We start from the raw sequence: 24807 nt of genomic DNA, 5'->3' as shown, positions 1-24807 counted from the left end.
TTTCCGTTTGGGTTTCTACATGTGTGTGTGAGAGGTGCTCTTACAATGGTCATGGTGGATGGCGGTCCTTGCAGCTCTACGGCGACCTGAAAAGTGTCTCATGGTGGAGATGGAAGTCAAGGAAGCTGCTGAAGATAATGATGGAGGACTCGCGACTTTGGCGTTCGCGTTCTGTATTGGTGACGGTGGTGGCTACTGGCGGCGACGCTGGTGTTGGGTGATGGTGAGGTTGCGGCAAGACGGCATGCTGGCTGACGGTGGCCTACGGTTGCCCATGGTGCTGGCGGCACAAGGAAGCTAGGGTTTGGGAATTAAGGTTGCCACGCAGTCAGATAAACTGGACACATCATTAACTTTTGTCCAGGGTGGCAGCTGTATCGTTAGAAATTTAACGCCGTAACAAAAAAGATTAAGTTGACCAATTTTTTTAAAAATTGGGATCGTTTTGAACATTTTAAAAAAGGTAGGACGATTATGAACATTCCCCCTCTTTCGAGGAACCAAAAGAGGTATTAAGCCAAAAAGAAAACATTGGCTTATTCAATATCTGTCAAACATCAAGAGAGATTGGTCCACAACGGTCTGGCAGAATGAACTTGGAAAAACCTGAGGTAGAACAAGAAACACTAGAACTCCTACAAGACATTCTCATATTTTCTCTAATGAAATAGTTTTCCACTCCAGTTTTCATAATTATCATTACAAAAGGGAGACAAAATTTGAACTACATCTATCCTTAGATGAGAGTGATAAAAGACCTACCCGGTTTGTCATTTACTGGGGCAAGCTGAGGAAGATTTCACTTTCCGATTTTTTATTTCTGTGAGGACTATCTCTCACTTTATGAAAAGAAAATTGTATTTCTTGTGATCATTATCAATCACAAAAAGTGTGGAGCTGAATCATTCATTGCTTGTAAAGAGGGTTGGTGCAAGCTATACCGATATTTCCTTTTGGACATGGGGCAACTCCAAGCTTCTCTAGGTGGATGCTGTGATGGATGTACTGGAAGAACCACTTGAAGGGGTCCATGCATAAATGAGTAACCCCACGATAAGAATGGCGGCCCCTGCAACAAAGCCTGCTGGAAGAGAAGGCCCAACACCAAGGTACGGCAATGGCAGCGTGAACACATATATTGCTATTGGAACTGCCACAACCCAAATTGAATCGGTTGAGTTAGATATTTCTCAGAATTTTCAATAACCAAGAATTAATAATAGATTGTAAAATTACAAAAATTGGAGGAAAGAAAATAACACTTTGATATTTCAGCAAATTCCTCCTCTTCTAAAGCAAGAAAAATCGCCTATATCTCCATACACCCACCATAGAAATCACAATACTCAACAATCTAACAATATATAAACCTTTCTTCAAAATACACACACATACCCATGTATTCAAATTCATGCCAATATAGTGAAAGTCTTTGATAAGTCAATGACGGGAGCTATGAAAATAACTCATGACTTCCATAAGCTCCTTTTAGCTTATCTCATTATCCCAGTATGTTTACTCAGTATCCCAGGATGTTTTATGGTCAAATATATAACATAAGTCCGCATTTCATAGAAACTATTTGAAATGGTACCCAATAATGTTGTATACCAGAATGCCAACTAAAACCTGTGATTAACTCTTGCAATCACTGTAGTTAAAATCGAAATTTAACTCAATCATATGATCTTACAAATTTAAATTGTATTTCTAATTCAAATCACATGCATGATTGTCACAACAAGATCGTAAGGATTGTCACAAGAAGATCGTTAAAATCGTCAAACAAAATCATAAAATCGTGTGGATCTCCATTTTTTTTTAAATTGTCTGTTGTAACCCCTGTTCACCTTCTTACGTGAATGGATTCAGTTCAAATAAAATATAAACCTAATTAAAAGTTAATAATTAGAAATTTACCTTGCTATATGTTTGTCTATCACAGCACCACAAAATTAAAAATTAATACAATTAAAATTCACTTTTTTGGTGAATGGGGTTGTAACGAGTATAGCTGCAGAAGAAATAGAGAAGGAAACAGTGGGACCAAGGCAATGAAACACGTGGCAAATGGAAAAGAAATAAGGCGTAGTACTCGGCCCAAAGTAACCAATTCCAAGTTGGTTGATTTCGTGTGATCCAAAAACTAAAATAAGTAGCGCCTGTATGGGAGAGAGAAAGGGGACGAAAAACGTGAGGTTATTGACGTTTTGGGTGTTTTCAGCTGTTACATTGGTGCTTTCATCTCTTACCATGGCAGAGAATACATGTCTCAAAAAACTTTCAGTAAACATGTCCAAGCTTTTAGAGATGTTCGAAATGGATCGACAAGAAAATAAGACTCGTTTCAAGACTTTGGAAGTTGCGGTTGATACTTTACTGAAGCAGCAAATAAATGCGCCAGAAACTAGTTCCGGACTAGCAATTTCCGCTCATCAACCATTTCCAGCAGTTTCTGCAATGGATTTTTAAGGCAGAACAGTTTTTCGAGTATTACAAGACTCCGGACGCTCAATGACTCACGATTGCTGCAATTCACATGGAAAAAGAGGTAGTTCCTTGGTTTCAAATGACTGATAGGTCTACTCCTTTTCAGTCTTGGATTGACTTTACTCGCGCTTTAGAACTCGAATTTGGTCCTTCTCCTTATGAATGTACTCGATCTCAGCTCTTCAAATTATCACAAGTAGGATCTGCGCATGATTATTATACTCACTTCACTGCTCTTGCAAACCGTGTGCAAGGAGTCACTAGTGACGCTTCGATGGATTGTTTTGTTGTGGGCCTTAAACTGGATATTCAACGTGATGTCATAGCTCAATCTCCAACTACATTAATCCGTTGTTTTTCCTTGGCCAAGTTATTCGGAGAAACATATTTTCCGAAACCCAAGTCACTTCATAATACTTACCCTTCTCGACACCACAACACAAACTCAAACACTAGCTTCAAACCACCTTTCACCTTATCCCAATCCATCAAATCCACTAGCCTGCCACCTTTACTTCCAAGCCCTACTCCACCTCCCATTCCAATTTTCCAAAATAGGGAAATATCAAAATAATGTCCCCAGCTGAAATGGAGATACAAAGGGAGAAAGGTTTATGCTATTCTTGTGATGAGAAGTTCACCCCCATTCATCGTTGTCCTAATAAGCAATATTTGTTGTTACAAATGGATGATGAAGATACCTCCGAGTTGGCCCTTGAGCCTCCTCATGAATCGGAACAATTTAATCAGAATCATCATTTGTCATATAGTGCTTTAAAAGGGTCCTTTGGCTTGGGTAGTATGAAGTTTATAGGCATAATTAATGGCATGGTGGTTCAGATTTTGCTGGATAGCGGTAGCTCCGATAATTTTTTTCAACCAAGGATTGCAAATTGTTTGAAACTTCCAGTAGAACCTGCTCCTAATTTCCAAGTTTTGGTGGGAAAAAGTAATTCCTTAGTTGCGGAAGGATTGGTGAAACAACTTGAGGTCAAGATTCAAGGTCATTTGCTAAAATTTCCTATGTATCTCTTACCAATTTCGGGTGTTGATTTGGTTCTTGGAGCTGCCTGGCTTGCTACATTGGGCCCTCATGTTTCGGATTATAGCAAGCTTACATTGAAATTTTACATCGATGATCACTTCATCAGTTTACATGGTGAGCATTCGCAATTGCCGGGTCTTGCTCAATTTAATCACGTGAGAAGGATGCATAATACACATGCTATAGATGAGGTTTTTACTTTACAGTACAAGCAAAAAGATGTGCCTCAGGATGAATGGCTTGAATTACCTGATGATATCCAACCAGAACTAGTTATGTTGCTGCAGAATTATAGCAGTATTTTTGTTGTTCCTACAGAATTACCTCCTTCAAGATCTCATAATCATGCCATTCCATTGATTGAGGGTGCAAAGCCAGTGAAGGTGAGGCCTTGTAGATACCCTCACAGTCAAAAATAACAAATAGAAACTATGGTGAAAGACATATTCGCAGCAAGCATTATAGCCCCCAGTACCAGCCCATTTTCTTCACCCATTATATTGGTGAAAAAGAAAGACGAAACATGGAGGTTTTGTACAGATTATAGGGCCTTAAATGCAATAACAATTAAGGATAGCTTTCCAATTCCAATAGTTGATGAACTCATTGATGAATTATATGGTTCTAATTACTTTTCCAAGCTTGATCTACGATCTGGGTACCACCAATTCCTGGTTGCTGCTGAGGATTACCACAAAACGGCTTTTAGAACCCACCACAACCATTATGAATGGTTGGTTATGCCATTTGGGTTTACTAATGCCCCTGCCACATTTCAAAGCCTCATGAATGAGGTTTTCAATGAGTTTCTCAGAAAATTCGTCTTGGTATTCTTTGATGATCTTCTATGGAAGAACATTTCCTACATCTTGAATTGGTCCTCCAATTGCTGCAACAACACCAGCTATATGCAAACCTGTCTAAATGTTCATTTGGGTTACAAGTTGATTATCTTGGACATACGGTTTCAGGACAAGGAGTTGCAATGGATCAAGACAAAGTACAAGCGGTTTTGCAATGGCCTATACCTGCAAATATTAAACAGTTGCGAGGATTCGTGGGACTAACTGGTTATTATAGAAAGTTTATCAAGTCCTATGCTGTAATTGCCACTCCATTGACTAATTTGCTTAAGAAGGATGGTTTTCTATGGGGAGAGGATGCCAATGAAGCTTTCTCCATGCTCAAGAAGGCTATTACAGAAGCACCCGTTTTGGCCTTACCAGATTTTTCCAAACCATTCACTCTTGAAACAGATGCCTTAGGGGTGGGTATTGGTGCTGTCTTAAGCCAACAACAACATCCTATTGCTTATTTTTCAAAAAAACTTAATGCTAGGATGCAACGACAGTTAGCTTATGCCAGAGAATTTTTTGCTATCATTGAAGCAATAGCTAAATTCAGACATTATCTTCTTGGCCACAAGTTTGTTATAAAGACTGATCAAAAAAGTCTTTGTTCACTTACTACCCAAGCTGTTCATACACCGGAACAACAACATTGGTAACACAAGTTGATTGGTTATGATTTCACCAGAGTATAAACATAGAAAAGAGAATGTGGCTACTGATTCTCTTTCTAGATCCTTCATGATGGCACTATCTAATCCAAAATTGCAATTGCTTCCAGAATTAAGGGATGCTATTACAAAAGACAATCAATTGCGGGAAATTTTGCAACTTTGTTTCCAGAACAAGCCTCTAAATCCTCATTACTTAGTTTGTGATCACTTACTTTATTGGAAAGTTAGATTGGTGTTACCAAAGGGCCATGATATGGTGAATAAAATTCTGCATGAGTTTCATAATACCTTGTTGGGTGGGCATTCAGGTTGCACTAGAACATTTAAGAGAATTGCAACATAGTTTTACTAGCATGGTATGCAGAAAGATATTAAGGAGTTTGTGCAAAATTGTCTAATTTGTCAACAGGCTAAGCATGATACTACACTACCCTTCGGGCTGCTAGAACCATTGCCAATTCCGAATCAAACATGGGAAGATGTGGCTATGGATTTCATCATTGGCCTTCCTTCTTCTAATGGGTACACTGTCATTATGGTGGTCATTGATAGGCTTTCTAAGTATGCTCATTTGGCTAGTTTAAAATCTGACTTTAATAGTAAGCAAGTTGCTGAGTTGTTTATGAGGACCATAACAAAGTTACACGGTTTTCCTAAAACCGTCGTTTCTGAAAGAGATAAGGTGTTCACTAGCCAATATTGGCAACAACTATTTAAGTTGAGTAGTACTACTTTGAAATTAAGCACTGCGTATCATCCTCGATGGTCAATCAGAGGCTTCGAAAAAATGCATTGAAATGTATTTAAGGTGCTTTACTTATGAGAATCCTAAGATGTGTAATAAATTTTTGCCATGGGCAGAATTTTGGTACAACTCTTCCATCACAGTACGGGCATGACACCCTTCAGAGCTTTTTATGAGAGAGATCCACCTCAGCTAATTAAGTATACAGTCAGCAATCAGGACCCTCATAGTGTTCAAGAGCAACTCATACAAAGGGATGCCACCCTCAGCCGCTTGAAAGAGCATTTATAGAAAGCACAACAACACATGAAGAAATATGCTGATGAACGACGAAAGCCATTTTAGTTGGCAATTGGTGATATGGTTTTGGTGAAATTATGAGAAATAGAGAAGATTGGGAGAAAATATCCCTTGTGTGTTTAGCATACACATAGGGTAGTTTATTTATATTGTAAGATATGGTGCCCTTAATACAGAATAGACTAAGCCCAAATAACAGAAACACACATCTTAACATCTAACAGCAGCCATATAGACAACACTCAGTGTCCTTACGAAAGAATCAGAAGCTCGATCTTAAATACTTTGGGCCATTACCTGCAATTTAGAAAATTGGTGCAGTAGCTTACAAACTTCTTTTGCCTTCTTCTGCACGCATTCACCTGGTTTTTCATTGTTCTCAGCTGAAAGTGTGTAAAGGTGATCATGTTCAGCCATATATGCCGTTGCCCATACCAATTCCGAGCTAGGACCTGTCTTGCAACCTGAAGCTATATTACAAAACATAGTCATTATCAGGAACCATCAACAAGTGCACCAACACCTAATCAAATGGGAGGGCTTGGCAGACACTCACGCAACTTGGGAGGAGATCATGGTTATCGAACTCGCGAGTTAACTCGTTAACTTAGTCGAGTTTACGAGTTCACACAGTGCTTTCGAGTTAACTCGTAAGCGAACTCGTTTTTGTTGTAGGATCAGTAGGATCGGCGGTGAACTCGTTAAACTCACCTGAAAACGCGAGTCTAGTTTCGATTTTGCGAGTTTGAGAAGAAATTTCGAAAACTTCGTTTTTAGGTTTTGTGAGGTTTCGTTCAAGCGCTGCTTTAGTTCTCACTATTCATCTTCGTTCTCGCCCGTTAATCTCATCGTTGGATCTCTATGTTTTAACCGGGTGAATGCGTGCAGAAGAAGGCAAAAGAAGTTTGTAAGCTACTGCACCAATTTTCTGTTAATTGACTAACCAAAGAACCTAAAAATGTACCATTATTTAAACATGTTATTTTAAACAACACTTGTAATCAAAGTTTTGAAATAATGGGATATAGCAGTGTGGCGGAGGGGGCCATGCCCACTACAGGAGCTGCTGTAGTGCTGTAAGTTTGGGATTTTAATTACCAAAAATGAAATCTATAGATGTAATAATCGTGAAAATGATACAGAAAGTTTGGGTTTGGAAGATTGTGATAATTGATGATTCCTATCTACAAAACTTGTATTTGACTTATGATGATATTTACTCGTAGGTTTTGTTTAAGACACCTATGACTTTTTATTGTTAATTATGAATAGTAGTTAATTTTGAGTAATTTTTATGATTTTTGCGAAATCGTATGCATATAGTGAACATTAATAGAGCTAGGTTTTGGCTAACTATTAACCGTTCCTTCTGACTTTAGTCAATATTTCTAAAATTACAAACCGTGTACCGTTTCCTACTTGTAATGGATTACAGTTGTCCATTTTTCTCCACTGAGACATTACTATTATTCACTTTATATGTCTCATGAATAATTTCCTCATTAATGTATATATATTTTGAAAGAAACAAATCAAATACCTGAAAATGTGGAGGCTAGACAAGAGACAACCGCTGAAGAGATCTTGATGAGATGAAGCAATGAGATATTGAAGCCCATGTTAACAACAATAAACAACAAAGGCAGCAGGGGCGCACCGTCACATCCTACAAACCAATTCAAATGCAAAATTTCTTTCTGAAAATTTTCATTACTAGAATTACAAAAAGAAATTTAAAAAATGGATTTGAAACCGACCTGGCCAAGAGCAGTTTACAATATCCATAAATTACGTGAATGTAATAACATTTTATTTAATTAGCTACGACTACTACTGTCAGCATTGATAATGACGACCAAACCCTAAGGCTGAACACTAGAAGTAATCATATATATAAAATCTTTTCTTGTTCTGTGTTTGTAATCACACAGAATTTAAAAGCAGCCAGACTTTATAAGTTAGGTTTAAAAAAGTATTGGAACTTTTAACAAAAAAATCGAAACACAAAGAAAAGGAGAAAAACTAATCTGACACTGATATGTTTCAAGGAACATCAGAAGCTTTTTCCTACTAGGTGGATTTTGCTACATACATAAAATTTTGCCATTACATTCTATCAAAAGCCAAATATTTGGAAAGGCATGTAAATTATAATTCTTCTAATTGTTTCAATTAGTTCTTTTGGTTTCTAATTACCCTTAGTTATTGGACTATTCACCATTTGAGCAACTCTTCTTATTTGTGCTTCTTCCTATATTTCTTCTTCTCAGATGACCATACCTTCTTAGGTACTATCTCTCCTTAACATGTGTCTCTCCCACTTTCCTTCTAATACCTTCATTCAAATCATTCCCAATCTAATCTTGTTCTTATATGTCTACTCATCCACTCCAACGTCTTCATCCTTGGCCATTGGCTGTGCAACAAAATTTTCCTTCAGAGTCTGAGCGACACATTTTGATCAAAAATAACCGTCGAAGCACTCCTACATATTACATTGTAAGATAGATGCAAAACATCTAAACTGTGTGCTATGGTATAACAACCCAAGTACTTTGTCTTACATCTACTTAAACTGAGAATCCGTGTAGGTTCAAAGATTCTCTCAACATTACCATTTATTCTCTCTTACCATTCTGCACCAAGGACTATATGATCAGAAAAATGCATGAAAGCTACCACAACACTAGGTTTTGCTTAAGAATTTCACATAACAGCTGAAAAATTTATAAAAATCAAAAGACTAACATATCTGAAGGGAAAAACTGACTTTTTGGCTCAGTAAGATTTCTGTTTCAATTTTATTTTCTTATATGGGTTCTCATTCAGCAATTTTTTGTACTTTAAATTTTACATGTAAAATAATCTTTCCTTGTAACTTGAGGGTAGACCTAGGTCATCAATATTATTGATGAACTTTGATTCTAAGAAAACACCATTTGATAACCAAAAGAAAGTCTTCTGTTATCACCTTCTGTAAGAAATGAGAGTATGGAAAAGAGGACAACTGCTTACCCCTTGACAATGTCCCAACATTCAGAAAGCAGGCAGTGCCATCTTTAAGATAGTTTGGTAGTTGACTAAACGGGATGCCCCATAATTTTGATAAGAAGGGGAGGAGAAGGCATATGAACAGTGCCTACAGTAAGCATAGCATCATGTAATTAGGCAGCCATTTTTATTTATATCTAAATAGAAAAAAGAAAAAATTCATGACGATGGCAATGCACCTGGAATGCAGATCCGAATGAATTAACAACAAACATATCTAGAGAACCCCCCTGTTTCAGAAAACATTGGATATTGTTTACAACATTATCATATCAGAAAGTGTAACTACAATAATTAACAAAGCATACAAAAAGGGATGATTTTCACTTCAGAACCACGAATGACCAAAGGGTTTATTGTTTAACTTCACAATATAAATGAGTCTATCAGCCATGGGTATTGTGACTTCTGGTTGTACGAAGTTTCAAAAAATTTAGCCAATAATCTTCAGTTACTTTTGTGAAGGTTCTATGTAAATTTAGTGACATCGTTCTTTCTCTATTGAAGTTTGAGGCAAGATGTCTTATGTTACCAAGTGCGCCAGCAGTTACTATTAGTCCAAAATAGCCATGTGCTATGCGTTTCATTTCCAAAGTCATTTTTACATAACATATGAATGATTCATCAATGAACACACCTTCAGTTTTTGAGTTGCGTTCAAAAAAATTATTTCCTACAAAGTATGAAAAATTCATGAGTCACCACAGGGAAACAATTCAAAATCTCAGAACATGCAACAATCACTAAAATAGACAACCACCTTCAGAACAGTATCAGCTGCTTGGAATAAAAATGAAACTATCATTAAAAGACTCCAAAATATACCAGCTTCTTTCAATGAATGTCCAGCACCAGATCCACTACAATAAGTAAACAAGGTCTAAAATCAGAAAACCACAAGCATAAACACAGTATACATAGTTTGTACATGGCATAGTTACTTCACATGATTGCAACATATACATGTGATGTTACAAGATGTTATGTCAATGATCTAATAACAGAAGAACAAAATATATTTCAAAAGTTTACACTATGCCGAGATACTAAATAAAACAGCTTTTAAGACTTAGTTTTAAAAACCATTCGAGTCAATGAACTAATGGAATCACTTAGAGTTCTACCAAAAGTTTTACTTTGCAGTTCAGTGTGAAATCTACTTATTAAATTTGAAATCATTGACTAAGTTTTTACTTTAATGATTCACACCGCCTTAAACTCTCATGTTAAACATAAAATACTGAACAGTCATATAAATGACGAACTTGAATCAATTTGGCCAAACAAAACATAAGCAACCATTAATTGCGGCAGAATGTATATGACAATCAGATTTATATGTTGATTTATGTTCAATATCATTGTAGACCAAGTTCTTTTGCCTAATGGTTCACCGTTGAAGAGTGCAGTTAAATGAGTCAACGTAACCTATCATCTACAAAATTAAAATGGACTGACCTTGCTACAGTGAGAATTACACCAATTGCCACAAGAAAGCATCCAAGTAGTTGGTTGAGTTTATATCGCCTACCAAGAAAAATAAATGAGAGGAGAATTTGCCACACAAGAAAAGCCTGCAAGATAATAAAAATAAGTTAATTAATTTTGATATGTTAGATCAGGATGGTTACATTCTATTACCATGTTCTCAAGGGAACTGTTTTACGCTTGGACCTGTGACCACCCATAAAGCATGTCACACAATCGTGCTTTTTTAGTTGGTAATTACTCCATGGTCAACTTCTATGAACATATCTAATAGAAAAAATTTTACATTTTCAATTACTTTTCATTTACATCTAAAGTCTGCATAATTCTGAAATTTTTATATTCTATTATAGCAATGCAAGGTAAATGTAGAAGTAGCAGCATTTAACAACAAACGGCAAAGAGCATTGAATTCTGATGGTTTTTACCTGAGACAAAATTGGAATTGATGCTCCAGATAGCATTGCTGATATAATAGAGGGAAACAAATAATTAAATGAAATCCAGAAATGAACATTTTATAAACGGATCAAAATTGAATAATCCATTCATTCATTTTAAACAAAACTGCTAATAGTAAAGAGACTGTATCTTATGATAAACTTCTGTTGTTAAAGATTATAAGTTTAATATATTCTCCTAACTGAAGTTGCAGTATGCGTCAATTCACTCTAAAATAAATGGCCATTCTCAATATGTCTGTAGCAGCTTTTCTTTTCTCTTTTCTTCTTGGTCTTAATAAATTTTTTAGTTTAAAAATAAAAACATGAAATTTGACGGAATCGACTAAAACAATCACATAATGTAGCACATATGCATTTTGATTATATGGAGAAGTCAGATGTATTTGACATGAAACAGAAAAATAATTTAGGACAAACATTACCTCCTGCTGCCATTCCTGTGGCAGCACCCAGAGCTTCCAAGAGACCAACAACTATAAATGGAGTTTTAGGCATTGATAACATCTCGTCAGTGACAATGGCCATACGATACCGGATAGACAAAATAGAGAAGTACACAATTACATATCTGAAAGAAAGAAAATATCATTATAGTTATATTAACTCTTGTAAACACTACAACCTTCAAGATAGACTGCATTCCATACTACTACTGGATAGAGTAAAAAATGCATAAACATCATTTTAGTCCTCAAAGTGTAATGTGTTCTTATATTAATCACAAAATTAAAGAAATTTAAAACAAGCTTTAAAAGCATTTAATGTTATCATAAGTCATGGAACTTTCTGGAATTTTGGAGTAATGGCATCCTTGGACATGCTGGAAATGGATCAACTTGAAGCAAGATTTACTTGCTACGGCATCATTTAAGGTTTTTGAACATGAACTTGTTATAGCGTACATGCTAAACTCGTCCAAACATGCTATTAAGGGACTGACAATTTACATTTTTAAGAGCTTATTTTTAATTTTCTTATTTTTATGACTAATGTGACACTTAATGGTATCTACCCTGTAAAAGCAACTTCTCACATAGGATTCCACAGTGCGAGATTTTAGCAAAATAAATTAAATCAATATGTGGCAGAAAAAAATAAATAATAGAATAAAATATTTGTTAATCCAGTTTTCTAAAATGATTGGTCATTCATAGATTTATAACATTTTAAAAATAATGCTTATTGTCATTGATAGGTTCAAAGGAAAGGTTTACAGTAGAAGGAAAACTGTATGATTTAGTTTATTGTATGATAGCTAGTTTTAACTGTATGTAAGGTAGTTACTTGTCAATAGTTAATTGCATCTGACTTCTATAAAGTCAGAATGGACAATTTTAGCAGTTACTATCTTTTTTTTGAAACTTGTGAAGGTTAGGGAGGGAGAGTCTAATTCCCTCTAATAACCATAAAGTTGTATGTTGTTTGGGTCCTCTCTTTAGAGGAAACTCAATGAATGTTATAATACATTTTATAGTTTAACTAAGTTAATTCGTATGGGTCTTTAATACCTATCATTGGTATTCAGAGCCTCTTTTAAGTCAAGTTTCTGCACCAGGGAGGGTATGGTTAACACTAGAATGGAGGCACAGTGGGATGGTTTAGAGAAGTTTGTCAAGGAACAGGAACACGAGAATAATCGTTGTTTTCAGCGGTTGGAGGAGATGATTCAAGGGTTAACTGAAGTGGTTGGACGCCTAGCCTCTTTGGCTAGGCCTTACGAGAACCACGATTCTCTTGCTCGGGTTGGTCCTGAGGATGATAGGGTTGTTGATGGCAATTCCTTTCAGTGTTCGGCCAAATGGAGGAAGTTAGACATTCCAGTGTTTGCAACGGATGAAGCATATGGGTGGACCAGTAGGTTGGAACGATATTTTCATCTCAAGGAATTGTTTGAAGAGGACTAGATGTAGGCGATTATGGTGGCCTTGGAGGGGAAGGCCTTGATATGGTTTCAATGGTGGGAAACTTGTAATCCCCATCCCACATGGGCATCCTTTAAGGACGCCGTTGTTCGGAGATTCCAGCCCACCCTGCTGCAAAATCCTTTTGAGGTTCTATTAGAGAGTGGAAAGTATATAGAAGGAGGAAGAAACATTAATTGCCTAACGGTTTCCTAACTGTTTAGCAGTTAGGCAGGGCAAGATGTATAATCTGTATATAAGGCAGAATGGGGGTTAGGAAAGGGTTGTTGAGTGTATTCTTTGTTGATAGTAGCCGGACCCATTGTCCTGGGAGGGGGATTAGGCTCCCTAGAGCTTTGTTTGTACATGATTGTTGAGACAATACAATACACAATATTCTTTTCAATACACTAACTGTTGATTTTCTGTGTGAGAGTGTGTTAAGAGCGGGTTTCTCTTCTAAGAAACCTATCAATTGGTCTGACCTACCGGATCCCATTTGGACGTGAAGAGCATAAATGGAGGGGTGAGTGAACGTAGTAAAGGGGCGATTGGAACACATTGAGATGGCCTAGATGGGTTGAAGGCGGAGTTAGCGACAAATCGTCAAGATTCCATAGCAATGCGTAGAGACATTCAAGAATTGATGAGAATCATGGGCGCACAAAACAAACAGATTGAGGGGAACTCCGATGGGAGTCAGGGGTCAGTGAGTGGCAATTGGAGAGATCGTAGTGATAACTGGGACGGAGAGAGAGACGGGGAACGATCAGGGGGCAACCCAATTGGAGGAGAAGAGTGGAATTACCCACGTTCGAAGGTTCAGACCCACTGAACTGGATTAACCAGGCAAAAAAGTTCTTTGAGATCCAGACGATGACGGAGGAGGAGAAGGTGGAACTAGCGTACATCAGCATGGAAGGAAGCGCCGGTTAATGGTTCAAGTTTTGGAAGGAGAAGGCGCGAGACCGATCTTGGGAGGGGCTCAAGGAGGCTTTGGTGATCAGATGTGAGAGTCGCAATCGAGGTGGAATCTTTGAAAGGATGGCCACGATAAAGCAAACGGGCACGGTGGAGGAGTACGTGCGTGACTTCGAGGTGTTGGTTGGACAAACGAAAGCATTTTCCGATGACCAAATATTAGGGTACTTTCTGGCGTGCCTACGAGAAGAGCTGCAGTGTCTAATTAGACCCCACGACCCTCAAAATTTGATGACGACGATGAAGATTTTGCGGGATGTCGAAGAAGCGCAACGCGGGATGAGTATGAGTGGGTGGACAACCACCAAGAATTCACAATCTTGGGGTCGAACAACTGGAGGAGGAGCTATTGTAACGAGGACCGAACCGATCAGGAGTAACCCAAGGAGAACAAGCGTGGCGGAGAGCGTGGGTTCGGTGAGGAAGGAAGGAGCGGCGGGAAGTAGTGCGATGAGGCGGAAATCTCGTCGAAGGTGACAATAGGGGAAGAAACTCAAGAAACCTTCCCTATCCTGAATTTCTGAAACAACGAGAGGAAGGGAGGTGTTTTCGCTATGGGGGACCTTTCAGCCCCGGGCACCATTGCCCTGAGAAGAGCTTACGTGTAGTGTTATTGGCTGAGGATAAAGAGGAGGACACAGAAGCAGAGACGGGATAAGTGGAGCAGAAGCCAATGGAGTTATCATTTTTTTTTGCCAATGGGCTTACCCAGCCAAAGACGATGAAGTTGCAAGGGAGAGTGGGGGAGAAGGCGATGCTGATTCTCATAGATAGTGGCGCAAACCACAATTTTATCAGCAGGAGTTTGGTAGAAGAGCTGAAGCTAGACCAGGAGGATACACCTCCTTATCAAGTCAGTCTGGGGGATATACAGAAGAAGAGAACCAGAGGGTGTTGTCTCAAGGTGATAGTCCAAGTGGGAGGGACGGAGATAGCCGAGAAATTCTACTTGTTTGAATTAGGGGGAGTAGATATGATTATGGGAGTGGAATGGTTGGCGAAACTAGGGAAGATCTCACTAAATTGGGGTGAGTTAACTATGTCCTTTAAACAGGGGGCAAAAAGGTGGTCATTAAGGGGGACCCCACATTGGAAAGGAGGCTGGTTGAACCGGAGACCTTATTAAAGATGAACGAGGTGGAAACCTCGGCTCTGGTTTAGAGTCTAGAGAGTAGAGGACCAGGCAAAATGATAGGGGAGAATCGGGCTTGTCCCGGGAGCAAAATGAGGAATTGGAGTAGGTTTTAAAGGAGCATGTAGAGGTGTTTTGTGAGCCAAAGGGGTTGCCACCTGACAGAGACAAAAAGCATCAGATTACTTTGAGAGAGGGAGCAGACCCAGTGAATGTTCGACCCTACAGATATCCCTATTTGATGAAAGGAGAAATTGAAAGACAAGTGGAGGAGATTTTGAGAGCAGGAATCATTAGGCCGAGTACTAGTCCCTACTCGAGCCCGGTTATATTAGTAAAGAAAAAAGATGGGAGTTGGAGGTTTTGCGTGGATTACCGAGCTTTGAATAGAGCGACGATCCCAGACAAGTTCCCCATTCCAGTCATTGAGGAACTATTGGATGAATTAGGAGGGGCAAGGTATTTTTCAAAATTGGATTTAAAAGCAGGGTACCATCAGATCAGGATGGAGGAGGACGATATCCCCAAGACAGCTTTCCGCACTCATCAGGGCCACTATGAATTTTTAGTGATGCCTTTCAGTCTCACTAATGCCCCTGCGACATTTCAGAGCGCCATGATTAGTTTGCTGCAACCATTTTTGAGGAGATTTGTGCTGGTGTTCTTTGATGACATCCTCATTTACAGCCAGAGTTGGGGAGAACATGTGCAACAAGTGGGACAGGTTTTGGGGGTGCTTAGGCAGAATAAGTGAGTGGCCAACAAGAAGAAATGTGAGTTTGGCAAGGAGGAGATTGGGTATCTAGGTCACTTAATATCTGCGAGAGGGGTGGAAATGGATCCAGAAAAGATTCGAGCAATGCTGGAATGAGAGGAATCGAAAACGCTGAAGGCGCTGACAGGTTTTCTGGGCCTCACTAGGCATTACAGGCGCTTTGTGAAGGACTATGGAAAAGTGGCCAAACCGTTGACAGAGCTATTGAGAAAAAGGAAATTCCAGTGGTAAAGTAAGGAGAAGGAGGCCATGGACAGATTGAAGTGGTTGAGGACCAGTGCTCCAGTACTGGCGCTGCCAGATTTTGAGCAACCCTTCCATTTAGAGTGTGACGCATCTGGAGGGGGAGTGGAGGCGGTGTTCATGCAGGGAAGAAGACCTATTGCGTTCTTCAGTAGAGCTTTGTCTGAGGGGTCTCTTAATAAGTCTATCTATGAGAACGAACTCATGGCATTGGTGATGGCAATACAAAATTGGAGGCCGTATTTGTTGGGATAGAAGTTCGTCGTTCATACAAACCAAAGAAATCTCAAATTTTTGCTCGAGCAAAGAATAACAAGTCAGAATCAGCAAAACTGGCCTGCTAAGTTGTTAGGATATGATTTTGAGATCCAGCATAAACCAGGGACGACAAATCGGGTTGTTGACGCTTTGTCTAGAAAAGGGAAGGATAAGGAGGACAAGTGGGAAGAGAACAAGGAATTGAAGATAGTAGGGAGGCCATATTGGCAAGATTTTGAAGAGGTATTAAGGGAAGTAGAGGAGGATGAAGTTTTGGGGAAGATTCGAGAAGAGATTGAAAAAACTCCAGATGCTCATCCAGCATATACTATCGAACAGGGTAGGTTGCACCATAAAGGAAGGCTAGTGTTGTCGGCCAAGTTAGCCTGGATACCAAAGCTCTTGGCGGAGTTCCATTCCACTAGCACAGGGGGGCACTCGGGTGTATGTCGTACTTACCGAAGAATCGCACAGTCACTTTTCTGGATAGGGATGAAACAAATGGTGACTGATTTCATGGCACGATGCTTGACATGCCAGCAACACAAATATTTGGCGTCATCGCCTCAGGGATTGTTGCAGTCGTTACCCGTACCCTATGCGATTTGGGAAGAGGTGAGTATGGACTTCATTGTGAAATTGCCGAAGTCCCAGGGGTATGATGCGGTGCTAGTGGATCGCCTCAGCAAGTATGGACACTTCCTGCCATTGAAACACCCTTACTCTACACGCACGGTGGCCAAAATCTTCGTTAAGGAGGTGATAAGGTTGCACGGGGTGCCATTATCCATTGTCAGTGATCGTGATCCCATCTTCTTTTGCAGGGAAATTTTCAGAATACAAGGCACATAGTTGAAGATGAGTACTGCCTATCACCCGGAAACAGACAGCCAAATGGAAGTGCTGAAAAGAATACTAGAAGGGTATTTGCGATGTTTCTGCTCGGAGCAGCCTAAAAACTGGAGGATAGTGTTGCCTTGAGCGGAGTATTGGTACAACACTAGTTACCAGAGTGTAGCGAAATGTACTCCCTTTGAGACAGTATATGGGAGAGCTCGCCCCTCTATGAACAGGTTCATACCCGGTGAAACAGCAGAGGAGGCGGTAGCCCAAGATTTGATGACGCGTGAAGAAGCTTTGACGCAATTGAGGTTTCATTTGAACCAAGCCCAGGATATGATGACGAAGTATGCTAACAGAAGGAGGAGGCCAGGGGATATTAAGGTAGACGATTGGGTGTATGTGAAGATAAGACCTCACCGACAAACGTCCATGGCTGCTCGTCTGCACCCCAAGTTGGCAGCAAGATATTTTGGGCCCTTTAAAGTGCTACATCAGGTGGGGGAAGTTACGTTTAAGCTACAATTACCAAAAATGGCCCGAATTCATCCGGTATTTCATATTTCGCAATTAAAGAAGGCGGTGGGTACTCAGCATGTGGAGAAGGAGTTGTCCCCTGATTTGCAAGCAGATGGGCCAACTTTTTGGCCTCTTCGAATCTTGGATAAGAGGCAGAAACAACAAGGAGAGGATTTGGTACCATAAGTTCTAGTGGAGTGGCAAGAAGGTGGAAGAGATGGGGTGACTTGGGAAGATGTAGCCATGCTCCAAGATCAGTATCCGGAATTCAACCTTGGCGACAAGGTTGTACATCCAGCGGCGGGTATTGTTAGAGAGTGGAAAGTATATACTAGGAGGAAGAAACATTAATTGCCTAACGGTTTCCTAACTGTTTAGTAGTTAGGTAGGGCAGGATGTATAATCTGTATATAAGGCAGAATGGGGTTAGGAAAGGGTTGTTGAGTATATTCTTTGTTGATAGTAGCAGGATCCATTGTCCTGGGAGGGGGATTAGGCTCCCTAGAGCTCTATTTGTACATGACTGTTGAGACAATACAATACACAATATTCTTTTCGATACACTTATTATTGATTTTTTGTGAGAGTGTGTTAAGACTGGGTTTCTCTTCCAAGAAACCTATCAGATTCTCATTGGCTTTTGTCAAACAGGACTAATAAGAGAATATATTGAGCAATTTGAACAGTATGTTGGGTTCATGAAAGGGATTCAACAAGATTATTTAGTGGGAATTTTCTTGAATGGAATCCGGGATGAGATAAAGACAGAGGTTAAACTATATGACCCCCAGACTCTTACAGAGTTGATGATGAAGGCTCAGATGATTGAGTTCGAGCTCTTGATTACCAACAAAGGAGGGTATTTCTCGGGCACTCGTTCCATTTCTTCTTTCCGCCCTTTGCCTTCCACTAAGACTTTCTCTAAGAAAGGGGGAAGTTCTGGAACTTATTCTAAGAGTGGGGGCAATTCAGGGATTTTTCCTCATTTTGTTCGTAATGTTGGAGAAAGTTGTGCTTCTGTATCTGCTATCACTAATTTTGCTCCAGTTTCTTAGCAAAGAGGGGCCCTTATAAGAGACTTTCTCAAGAAGAGCTCCATGACAAGGTGCGTAAAGGTTTATGTTTTCGTTGGATTAGAAGTTTGGCCCCATTCACATTTGCCAAAATAGACAGCTAACATGCTGCTTATTTCTGAGGAAGAGATACCAAAGGAGGGAGATGGGGCTGGAAACTCCTACTCTATCAGACGAATAGCCAGAAACTGAGGGTCCTAATTTACCGTTATCCCAATGCACTATGACTAGGCTAACTACCAAGTGATCTTGGAGTTGTGGGGGACAATTGGTTACGAAAAGGTGGTGGTTTTACTTGATTGTGGCGCTTCCCACAATTTCATTTCCCAATATTCAATTGTTCATTGTGGGTTGCAAGTACATCCAACTCTTCCTTATATGGTGGATGTTGGGGATGGGCATAAAGTGAAATGTCAGGGAAAGTGTCAAGGATTGACTTTGGAAGTTCAGGGAGTACAGATCCAACAGGATAATTTTGTGTTTTCTTTATGTGGGGCTGATGCAGTGTTAGGGTTGGAATGGTTAGCCACCCTCGTAGAAGTCAGAGCTACTTTGGTAACCCCAAACTACCAATAGGAAAAGGCCCAACGGAACATGTTTTACAAGGTGATCCTACCTTGTCCAAATTTGAATCCACTTTAAAGACATTATGGTATGATTTTAAGCAACAAGAGGTATGCTTTGTTCTCAAATGGACTGAAATTAAGGAACCAGGGGTTGATCCTATTCCACCTCAAATATTGGATGTACTTTCAGCCCATCAAGAAGCTTTCAAAGATTTAGATGAGCTACCACCTCCTCGTTCTTTTGATCATTCCATTCATTTACAACCTAATGCATCCATTCCTAATTTACGACCTTAAAAATATTCTCACAAACAGAAGAATGAAATTGAGAGTTTGGTTCAGGAAATGTTGCAAAGGGAAATTATCTCCCCAAGTATAAGCCCTTATTCCAATCCCATCATTTTGGTTAAGAAGAAGGATGGAGGATGGTGTTTTTGTGTGGACTACAAGCTATAAATAAGGTCACCATTCCTAATAAATTTCCTAATCTGGTTATTGAGGAATTATTGGATGAATTGGTTGGTGCTACCATGTTTTCCAAACTCGATTTAAAATCAGGCTACTGCCAAATTTGGATGCATTCCCAAGATATTGAGAAAACAGTTTTTCGCACCCACAAAGGCCACTACGAGTTTTTGGTGATGCCCTTTGGCCTCACCGATGCACCTGCTACCTTCCAAGCCTTAACCAATAACATTCTAGAACCCCTTTTACGAAAGTTTGTTCTTGTATTTTTTGAAGATATACTTGTTTACAGTTCCACTTTAGATGCCCATCTTCAACATTTGACCGAAGTCTTAACAGTTTTGTATCAGAATGCCTTAAAAATCAACAAGAAGGGTGTTTTTTGGCAAAAGCAGTTAGAATATTTGGGTCACATAATATCTCAAAAGGGAGAGCCACGGATCTGGCCATCACCCAAGACTCCTAAGGCACTGCGAGGATCCTTAGGCCTCACTGGATAATATAGACGTTTTGTTCAAGGGTTTGGAAAAATTGCCAAACTTTTGACACAATTGTTATCCAAGGATGGGTTTCTTTGGACGGAGGAAGCTAGGACGACTTTTGAGGAGTTGAACCCATTTACCTGTTTTGGCAGTTCCAGATTTTTCAAAATCCTTTACTCTTGAGACAGATGCTTCTGGTAAAGGTTTGGGTGTTGTTTTATTATAGGAAGGGCTGCCTCTGGCTTTTTGGAGCCAAGCTTTATCAGATAGGGCTCAACATAAATCTATTTATGAGAGGGCACTCATGGCTTTGGTGCAAGTTGTTTGGAAATGGAAACATTATCTCATAGGTACTCATTTTATCATCCTCAATGACCAAAGAAGTCTGAAGTTTCTCACAGATCAGAGATTATTGACTGAAGAACAGCTCAAATAGGCCTCCAAACTAATTGGTTTTGACTTTGAGATTCGTTTTCGGCCTGGTAAGGAGAATATAGATGCCGATGCTCTCTCTCGTAGGTCTTATTTCATGCCTATTTCGGTTTTATAGCCCACCCAATAGGACTCGTGGGAGGAGGAATCTCATAAGGATGAAGGTATGGTTTCTTTGATACAAGATTTGATGATCAATCCTACTTCTCATGCAGGTTGTGAACTTCGCAAGGGCCGTTTGTTTTACAAAGGCAAATTGGTTTTACCTAGGGGGTCTTCTAGCTTACCTACCCTTTTTAAGGACCTACATAAGTCCCCAACAGGTGGTCACAGTGGCTATTTCCGAACTTTTAAGTGCATTAATGGGGTTATTTATTGGAAAGGAATGAGGAAGGATATTAAGGAGTGGGTACAACAATGTGAGATTTGTCAGAAGAATAAAATAGAAACCTTAGCCCTTGCTGGTCTATTACCACCCTTGCCTATTCCTACTACACATGTTTGGTCGGGTATTTCAATGGATTTTATAAGTGGCTTACCCAAGGTCTAAAGGAAGGACACTATTTTCGTGGTGGTGGATCGCTTTACCAAATATGCCCATTTTATACCCTTGGCACATCCCTTTACAGTTGCGGACATTGCCCAATTATTCATCAGAGAAATTGTGAAGCTTCATGGATTTCCCTCTACTATTGTATATGACCGAGACAACATTTTTATCAGTAGTTTCTGGCATGAATTGTTCCAGCAAGCTGGCACTCAACTCTAATTTAGCACCGCCTACCATCCTCAATCCAACGGCCACACCGAAGTGGTGAATCGTTGTTTAGAGACCTATTTGCATTGTATACAGGTTCACATCCTAGGAAATGGCCGCAATGATTACCATGGGCTGAATTTTGGTTTAAACTAATTATAATGCTTCTAGCCGAATGTCTCTTTTTAAGGCTCTCTATGGTCTTTACCCTCCTTTATTGGTAAAGGGGTTTACCAATCCATCCAAGGTGCATAGTGTGAATCAATTGGAACACGAAAGAGATGACATGCTACAGGAATTAAAGGCAAATATGTGTTAAGCACAAGACCAGAACCGCATACAAGCCAACAAACATCGTCGGGATGTGGAATTCTAGGTTGAAGAGTGGGTCTACCTAGAGTTACAACCTTATCTTTGGCATTCCTTGGCTGGACGTTGGCTGGACGTCCAAACGAGAAGCTTAGCCCTAAATTCTATGGTTCTTATGCTATAGAATAACGCATAGGGCCTGTTGCCTACAAATGTACTCTTCCTCGGCATAGTAGTATTCATCCCGTTTTTCATGTCTGATAAGGAAAACAACTACCTTGATTCGAGGACAAGGCAACCTCCTTGAAATTATAGAGATAAGGGGAGAGAAATAAATTTTTCCAGCTATTATTCTCATTCATTCTGCTGAAATAATTACATGTATTGGTTGCCAATCATTGGCTGACCGCATTTGGAGGATATAGAAACTAACAAAGGAATATTCCCCTAACAGAGCCTATGATCAAGTGACACCTCACAAAGATATCTTTATAATATGATTCTATCAAACGCTTTCTCAAAGCTGATAATCCAGAAGATATTGTGGTTTCTTACTCTCTCTTTTAGTCAGAATGGTGCTACTGGACCTTATATCAGTATCGGCCCTATTGCTAAGTTGCAAGGCTGGAATGCTTTTGCTAACATTACCTGTGTCAGGGAGAGTCACCTTGTCCTCAAGGTGAAAAGTATTACGAAGCTCCTCCCATACCTCCCAGCTTGCATCCTCGGGAGCAAGACCCAGCCATTGTACGAGGACCATCTTAGTAGGGGGATCAGTGGTAGTATCTAGTTTCGAATCAAGCATCGCAAGTGGTTCAATGACTGGATTGTTGTTGTGTGCCATCAAAGGGAGAGGACTCGGTGGTGTGGTGAGTGGGCCAATGTGCAACTTCAACAAGGAGCAATGAAAAACAGGGTGAATTTTGGAATTTGTAGGAAGGTCCAACCGATAAGCAACAGGACCAACACATTCGGTAATACCGAATGGTCCGTAAAAACGTTTTGCCAATTTATGATGAGGAGATCCTCGAAGTGAACATTGGCGATAAGGACGTAAGCGGACATAAACCCAATCTCCAACTTAAAATTCAAGAAGGCGTCTTTTACTATCTGCAGATAATTTCATCTGTTGTTGAGTCGTTTTAAGCTTTCTAGTTAGAGCGTCCAACACATCTTGGCGAGTAGTGAGTAGAGAATCCACGGACTGCTCGAGGTACTGTTTACCCCAGTGAGTTGGATGATCATGGACAAATGCTCGTAGGTACTGCTCGAGGGTCCTGTTTAAGACTTTTGTCTGCCCGTCAGTTTCAGGGTGATAAGAGGTGCTCATGCGGAGTTTAGTGCCACATAAACGAAAGAGCTCACGCCAGAATTTACTGATGAAAATCGGATCCCGATCTGAGACCAAGCTGCGAGGAAATATGTGGTATTTGCAAACCATATCTAAGAAGAGTTGAGCTACCTTGAATGATGTAAAATGGGAAGGAAGCATGCTGAAATGAGCCCCCTTTGAAAAACGATCCACTACCACCAGTATGACTGTATGCCCCTGAAAATTCGGTAAACCTGTGATGAAATCAAGGGAGAGATCAATCCACGATTCAAGAGGCACCAGAAGGGGTTGCAGAAGACCAGCTGGGCGTTTGGTTTCATATTTAGTTTGTTGACAAACGCGGCAACTAGACACAAAGTGCTTAACATCATCTCGCATTCCTTGCCAGAAAAAATTCTCTTGTAACCGGGCCAAAGTCTTGGTAATGCCCATATGACCACTAAGGGGTGTGGAATGAAACTCAGTAAGTAGAGTATGAATGAATGGGTTGCTACTGTTAATCCATATCTTTCCCTTATACAAAAGAAGGTTGTCATGGATGCGATATTGTAAGTGATCCTCCGGATGTTGTTGTACTTCCTTGAAAAAATTTGAAAAATTCTGGTTGGCGTGTAAGCTCTTGCGAAGTTGTTCCAGAAATGTGAAATTAGGCATAGACAATATAAGGAAATTGCTAACAGAAGAATCCTGGGGCCGTGATAATGCGTCAGCAACAACATTCAACTTGCCTGCTTTATATTGAATAGAGTAATCAAATCCCAGTAACTTAGATAAGTAAATTTGTTGCTCTGGAGTTTGAATAATCTGAGACATCAATTCTTTTAGGCTATGATGGTCAGTCATGATAACGAACTTATGCCCGGGTAAGTAATGCCTCCATTTCTTAACAGTAGCAGTAATGGCGTGTAATTCTCCAACGTATGTTGAAGCCTTCAAGAGTTTGGGACAAAAAGGTTTGCTATAGAAAGCAATTGGGTGACCTTTTTGCATAAGAACGGCACCCATGGCTGAACCTGAGGCATTTGTTTCAAGAATAAAAGCTTATGCGAAATCAGTAATGCTAGAACTGGGGCCTCAGTCATTGCACACTTGAGTTTGTCGAATGCCAATTGGGACTTGGAAGTCCAAGTAACGTTATCCTTGCGCAAAAGGTTTGTTAAAGGGGAATTGATGGCAACATACCCGTTTATAAAACGGCGATAGAAACCTGTCAAACCCAAAAGACCACGCAAAGCCTTGGGAGAAGAGGGAGTTGGCCAATCAATCATAGCCTGAATCTTAGAAGAATCAGGTGCCACACCTCTATGAGAGATGATATGCCCCAAGTACTCAATCTGCTGATGTGCAAAAAGACATTTTGAGCCCTTAAGAAAGAACTGTGCATCCAACAGTGTTTGGAAGGTTTGCTCCAAATGCTTAACATGGTCTTCTAATGACTTACTGTAAACAAGGATGTCATCGAAGAACATGATAAGAAACTAACGAAGTAAGGGATGAAGAGTGGTATTCATAGTGGCTTGAAATGAGGAGGGAGCGTTGCACAAACCAAATGGCATAACACGGTACTCGTAGTGCCCTTGGTGTGTACGAAAGGCAGTTTTGGGAATATCAGCCTCCCTCATGAGAATCTGATTGA

The 24807-nt window shown here is 39.8% G+C and overlaps 1 protein-coding gene across 3 annotated transcripts in view; it reads right to left on the bottom strand.

Moving 5' to 3' along the window:
- Positions 1–612: 612 nt before the first annotated feature.
- LOC124836153 (protein CLT1, chloroplastic-like) overlaps positions 613–24807 on the bottom strand; it is a 29397-nt gene continuing 5202 nt past the window's right edge. Inside the window, exons 2-11 of one of the 3 annotated variants that reach the window (XM_088098729.1) lie at positions 11528–11673; positions 11070–11107; positions 10612–10727; positions 9914–10013; positions 9791–9826; positions 9333–9383; positions 9118–9241; positions 7643–7768; positions 6400–6572; positions 1007–1150 (exon numbers count right to left, since the gene is read on the bottom strand). In XM_088098729.1, the coding sequence (XP_087954855.1) occupies positions 1142–1150; positions 6400–6572; positions 7643–7768; positions 9118–9241; positions 9333–9383; positions 9791–9826; positions 9914–10013; positions 10612–10727; positions 11070–11107; positions 11528–11673 (919 nt within the window). In that variant the 3' untranslated portion in view covers positions 1007–1141. Of the gene's footprint in view, positions 1151–6399; positions 6573–7642; positions 7769–9117; positions 9242–9332; positions 9384–9790; positions 9827–9913; positions 10014–10611; positions 10728–11069; positions 11108–11527; positions 11674–24807 lie in introns of all 3 variants that reach the window. The other 2 variants (XM_088098730.1, XM_088098731.1) reach the window with 2 other exon arrangements.

This window comes from Vigna umbellata, chromosome 9 (assembly GCF_029865625.1).
Source record: "Vigna umbellata cultivar VRB3 chromosome 9, Vumbellata_1.0, whole genome shotgun sequence".
NCBI classification, from domain to species: Eukaryota; Viridiplantae; Streptophyta; class Magnoliopsida; order Fabales; family Fabaceae; genus Vigna; species Vigna umbellata.
This window is presented reverse-complemented; position numbering and strand designations above follow the sequence as displayed.